Raw genomic sequence first — 6,268 nt, 5'->3', positions numbered from 1 at the left:
TTCAAGGGGATATTAGAGGAAGGTTTTTTTTACTCAGGGTGGTTGGTGCGTGGAATGCACTGCCTGAGTCAGTGGTGGAGGCAGATATACTGGTAAAATTTAAGAGACTGCTAGGTTCTTAAATGTGGAGGGATTCAAGGTGGGGTGTGGTATATGGGAGGTAGGGTTTAAGGGTCGGCACAACATTGTGGGCCGAAAGTTCTGTACTGTGCTGTACTATTCTATGTTCTATGTTCTAAAACAGAGTTGAAGAGACACGTGTGCATTAATTAAGGATGCATCTTCTGCAATCCCACCAGACATCCGCGTGTTTATTCAATCACCGATCATGTGTTACATTTTTTCAATATTTCAGACACCCCAAACACGTCATACTGATATTAATGTTCTACTCAAGGTCATGGTCCAGGCCAGATTTTTTTAAAATTTTCTTTGTATTTGTCACCACAATGTGTTATCATTCTTTCCAAGACTCCTGGATTACGTTACATTGTTATTTATTTATCAAAAACCGACTCTAACTCTGTATTTCCTAGTGCCGGGGAAATCCCTTCTACAGGCCCGTGCTCCTGCCCCCCACACCCGTACTTCCCAGGTTGTCCAAATGCACTTGTGTCTCCCGGACCGCGGTGTGCGGAGGAAGGCGAAAAAGTGGTCCCTGGCTCTAGAAAATGGCATCAAGGTGGCCATTCCCGTCAAGGTGGGGAAATGGAGACATCAGTTCCTTCCTGATTAGGGAGAGAGAGAGCCTGTGGAATATCGAATACCGGGTGAAACGCGAAGTCTTTGGGGTAACTGCAGGTCGATGTCTTTGCTCATGCGTGAGTACTCGGCTTTTTTTTGTCAGTGGGGGTACTGATGCTCGCTGCCACTTACGCGCGGGAGGGGGGAGCTGGGAGGAACTTGTGCTTCCAACTTCTAACTGCCTTTCATTCTTTGGGCCACTCTTCTGTTTTCGTGGATGGTTGCAGAGAAAAAAAGCATTTCAGGATGTATATTGTATACAAATTTCTGACGTTGAATTGTGACTTTGAAACCTTGAACCTTTGAGAATGATCTCAAAATAAATAGGTCTGGGTATCACGGATAAATTTTGGTTGCTCGCTAAGACGATACTCACATCACATCGCACAGTGTTTAGTGAGCTAATACGAAGGCCCGGGATGGGAAGAGTGGAATCATAGGAATTATTGTCACTTTGTGGGCCGAAGGGGCTGTATTGTGTTGTAGCTTTTCTATTTTTTCTGTATTGCAGAACAAAGTTGAGAGGGCAAATTTTGGCGGAAGTATGAAGGTGCCTCTCTTGGGATGCAGGAGTCTGCTTTGAGGTGAGAGAACGAAGCGGCTTGGATACAAAATGAGTCTGAGACTTCAGTAATGTCTCGGAGTGAAGATGTGACATCTGGCAGACAGAAGAGGGAGACATGGATAACGGGGTAAATAAAAAGTGTGAGACGTTTTGAACGGTGGCTTCATCCACGATGGTTGTCCTTATCATGTGTGCACTCACGGCCAACCGCACTCTTTTATTCACCAGGAACGTCATCTGAGGAAACAATACACAATTCATGTGGACTACCTTAGTAACCGGAAGGAAATAAAGTTGGTGAGACCAAACACGGGCGAGATTTGCAGATCAGGCGCCAGGCATCGTGTCAATGAGAATTTGCAGACAATTTGTCAGTTTTGTAAGGCCACAGGCCCATGGCAATTGCTCCTCTGAATGGCAATGACTTGCTGAGTGTCTCCGGCTGACACCAATCCTACAGTCTCTCGTGACTTTTAATCACCGGGTAACTTGAAAGCACGCACAGCCAGGGCTCTGCTCAACTCATCGGCTTGATAATAATGGACACGTTCCCTTCGCAAGTCACATTTCAAAAATCGACATCCCAATGTTCTGCTCACTTACCTCTTCAGATCACTGTAAACGGATCTATCGCCCAGCATCAGTCCCTGTCAAACGCAAGTAAATCATTGTGATTAGCAAAAGTTAATAACAAACGCAGTGTGTGATAGAGAAGAATTGGGAGAACATCGGAAAGGACTTGCCCACATTACACATATCGGTTCGGAAAGAACCGTGGGGCCGAGGGACCAGGGTTAAAAAAAAATCTTGTTTCATATCGCAGGAGACAGGAGAGATCCAGAAGACTATAAGACAGAGGAGAAAAATTGCCCATTCGGCCCAATAAGTCTGCTCCAACTTTCTATCATGGCTGATTCATTACACTTCTCAACCTCAATCACTTTCCTTCTGTCCGTAATGTTTGACACCCTTATTAATCAAGAAATTATCAACCCAGTCGTCTTGGTGCAAGATTCACTAAAGTTTAACTTGCAGGAAGTAAAGAATACAAGGGCCATCTTGGCATCATTGACTTCGATATCGCAGCAATATCGGGCAATAAATTCCACAGATACACCACACTCCACCTGAAGATATTGCTCCTAATGCCTCTCTTCCAAAGGGGGTTCCTTGCTTTCTGAGGTTGTGTCCTCTGGGCACAGAGCGACCCAGAATTAGAGATGTCCTCTCCCCGTCCACTCTATATAGGTCTTTCAATATTCGATGTTTCAAAGTGATCGACCTCTCATTCTCGTAACCTGCAGGGAGTAGTGGGTTAGATTCATTAAACACTCCTCATACCTAACGTCTCCCCCGAAGGCGCCTGTAATCTCCTGCTATCTGCTTCCCTTCCTTCAGAGAGAGCAGAGTGATATATGCAGCCTCTCCGTCCTCCAAAGCAATTCCATAATAATGTGAAGCCTGGGATATTGTTGCTAATTCCTCTGTTACCTCTTCAACGGCCTATTTCAGAGCCCCGGGTGCAGTTAATCTCGTCCATTCAGTCTAAGTGATTTATCCACCTTCAGCCGTTCCGGCCTTGCATCGTCCCCGTCTTATAGTGACTGCAATCACTCCTGTGTCCGGACACTGACAAATTAATGGCGTGCTCAGCAGTGCAGACTAACAGAAAATACTTCACGGGTTCCTTCGCCTTTTCTGTGTCCTCCATTGCTGCCTCTTTGACGTCATTCTCGCTGTCGAATCTCTCACTACAGGTTCCGCTTCTTACTCGATGAAATGGAACCAATTAGTTGAAAATTGAACCAATTACTTAATGCGTGAAATAGAAGCAATTACTTCAATAAGGGATTGACGCAAATAATTCCCTTACCATGTAAGTGGAGTTTCCATCTTGTGTATTGTCACTTGAGCCCTGTAAAGAGAAAAGGGCGATTTGTTTATCGTGACGTTTAACCAAGTGAGCAACCATTACATTCTCACTCTCCACATATAAACCCCGAGGGTATCAATTTTCACATTGGAGCAATATTGCGCCGTTCACCGTTCGACAGACTATGTACTTCTGATTCAGTGTCAGAGCAAAATATGTATTTCTTCGACATCATTCATCAGCTTTCTTCAATAAGGGTAGCCTGATACATGTTACCTGGCCAGGGGCACGCTATCAGAACCATTCAGCTTGCGAAATAAGTCTGAATGAGAACGTGTACGTGGTGGATTCGGGATTTTGTCTCGTGGCCTCAGGCTGTTTACCGTAAGCTGCTGTTTCTCTGAAACGCTCACAGAGATCACTGTTGATCACAGAGAGAAATGTGCAAACCTGACCATGGCTTCACTCTGTGTGTGATTGCGGAGTCTCCGCCTTTACTCACATCGATCGGACATTATAAAAGACATTTCTCTGAAATTTATTACAGCAAGGACAAAATATGTTTTTGCATCGTACAGGAATTGTGGATTTTTGGGAATTCTGTGGAAATTCTGCAGGTGCTGGAAACTCAGAGCAACACACACAAAATGCCGAACGAATTCAGTGTGCTAGGCTGCACTATGAGAATGTATTAATCCGTTTACGTTTTATGCCGAGACCCTTCTCCTGGGCTGGGAAGGAGGCAGGAAGACGCCTGAACAAAATGGTGGCGAGGGGAAGGGGGCCTGGCTGGAGCTGATACGTGAGGCTTGTTGACTGGGAAAGAGAAAGGTTGAAGAAAAAAAAATAATCCGATTGTAGAGGCGACTGTGCCACAGGAGAAAGGGAAGAAGGAGGGGCACCAGGGGGAGTGATGGGCAGGTGAGGAGAAGAGGTAAGAGGCCAGAGTGGACAATAGAAGAAGACGGAGGTGAACAGAAATACTGATGGGATAAAGTCGATGTTCATACCATCACGTTTGGGTCTACTTTGCAGAATATGATGTTCTATTTCTCCATTAACTGAAAATGAGATCCGGGATCGATGAACCATGATCTTATTAAATGCCCAATCAGAGCCGACAGGCCCGATGGACGCCACCGATCGCAATACTCATGTTCTTATCGTCCCTTGGCAAAACAACGACTGAAATCATCGAGATAATACAAACATCTAACCTGTTGATTCCGTGGGAAATTCTCATAGTTTTGCGATGCGTTCACGGTCGTTGTATCCAAGGTGCCTGTGGGAACCAAACAGATATGTCACAACCGTGCAGAGCAGCAGCACCGTTGTTGGACACAGCAGACGTCAATCCGGCCCAAAGTAAAACGCCATTGATTGCATGAGCTTCCTTCCCACCAATCGCCAGAACCAGGAATTGAGGGGATATATCGATCAATATGAAGAGAAATTAAGTTGTATAAGCTACCATTCCTTTCCTTCGCCGACATAGTAATCTTGAGCAGAAAAATTCAAATTATTTAAGGGGAAACCACAACGGCAAATGTCGCATCGTTCGTGACCACTCGCGCGGGTGAAAACCTTCAGCTTGCGTGCACGATGAGCTCCTAAATTTAAATCAAATGTTTAGATTTCCATGGGCTCAGTAATAGAACAGTTGCAACGGAGTTCACTCACTTTTTCTTCCGGAATTGGTGCTCGTGTCGTGTTTGGATTGCGGTGGATCTTTGATCCTGAATAAACAGAAACAAAGATCAAAACATGAATTCGACAGGATGTCACTTTCCTGCACTGATACACCGATACACTGATGCTCCTATAATTCCATTTGATTCTCTCTAGCTATTCATTTTCACTACGCTGGTTATCAGATGCCCGAATCCAGCCCTACTCGATCTCAACGACAGTGACCATAATGGGTAAAGTAGAGAAAAGTGCTCTGGCCTTTTTGACACAAACTGCTCTTCACACAAATATTGTTGAACGCAAACCTGTTTCAGAGAGATGTTCAAATTTCAGACAAACAACTTCGCCGTGAAGGAGGAATGCTGATTCTGTACACAGATGGCCCCTGATCCGAACAAAAGTCGTTTCTGCCGAAATTCTCCAACAATGATTAAAGGCTGAACTGAGATTCGGAGAGAACTGCGTTTACCTGACCATTTTTCTTGCGATCAACCATCCACTGATTCCTCCGATCAGGCCCGCGCCAAGTAGACCAAGTACAATGCCCACGATCGCGCCAGAGGTGAGGGTAACATTTCCATCTGTTTTTGGTGCTAACATAGAAAATAAACATCAATTTTACATTGCAAAAACACTGTTTTTGTTTTAGAAATGATGATTGATCCACGCGCTGAAACGTTCCCGTAGCTGGTCTCGATATTGAATATTGGTTTTGGTCCAATATTCTGACATCATGTGGATGCCACTGGTCTGTATTCCGTAAAGGGAACATTGTGTTGGATCCACAACGTAAATAGATTTGGGAATCAACTACTTCTGGGGGAGGGGCGGGCGTGAGAACACGGAACATAACATGAAAGAACGATACTCCAGCTACTCGAAGTGGTTATTGAATTTCTCACTGAAATATAACGTGACCAACCCCGGCTCTTTTGTCATTTCTGACTGCATTTGCAGACTCCAGTTTCCGCTATCACCGGGTCTTCTCTTCGTTCATGTTTTAAACTTCCAACCCCTGCAGACGTAATTTCACCACCTGGCTCACAAAATATCACCATCCTTTCAATCTTTCACAAACCCGGTTTTGCTTTCTCTCCTGCCTTCGCTCTAACACATCGTGTTCATTTAAACAAACAGACTAAATTATAATATTTCTGTCTGTGCAGATGCTCTCCTCTCCTGCTGAGTATTTAGCGCCTGTGAGCTTCACTTTCGACCTTCCAAAGTGTATTACCTCACTCTTTTCTGGATTGTCTGACCCTCCAAGGGAGGAGTTGTAAAGTTTGATGGCCACAGGCAGGAGTGACTTCCTATGACGCTCTGTGTTTCATTTCGGCGGAATGAGTCTCTGGCAGAATGTACTCCTGTGCCCACCCAGTACATTATGTAGTGGGTAG

General features: G+C 44.9%; 1 protein-coding gene across 1 annotated transcript in view; it reads right to left on the bottom strand.

The window, feature by feature from the left end:
* Positions 1-415: 415 nt before the first annotated feature.
* LOC140206693 (cell adhesion molecule CEACAM7-like) overlaps positions 416-6,268 on the bottom strand; it is a 56,795-nt gene continuing 50,942 nt past the window's right edge. Inside the window, exons 4-9 of the mRNA XM_072274847.1 lie at positions 5,341-5,464; positions 4,863-4,918; positions 4,400-4,464; positions 3,183-3,224; positions 1,913-1,956; positions 416-1,546 (exon numbers count right to left, since the gene is read on the bottom strand). Coding sequence (XP_072130948.1) covers positions 1,543-1,546; positions 1,913-1,956; positions 3,183-3,224; positions 4,400-4,464; positions 4,863-4,918; positions 5,341-5,464 — 335 coding nt within the window. The 3' untranslated portion in view covers positions 416-1,542. The remainder of the gene's footprint in view (positions 1,547-1,912; positions 1,957-3,182; positions 3,225-4,399; positions 4,465-4,862; positions 4,919-5,340; positions 5,465-6,268) is intronic.

The sequence above is a fragment of the Mobula birostris genome, chromosome 13 (assembly GCF_030028105.1).
Source record: "Mobula birostris isolate sMobBir1 chromosome 13, sMobBir1.hap1, whole genome shotgun sequence".
Taxonomy (NCBI): domain Eukaryota; kingdom Metazoa; phylum Chordata; class Chondrichthyes; order Myliobatiformes; family Myliobatidae; genus Mobula; species Mobula birostris.
This window is presented reverse-complemented; position numbering and strand designations above follow the sequence as displayed.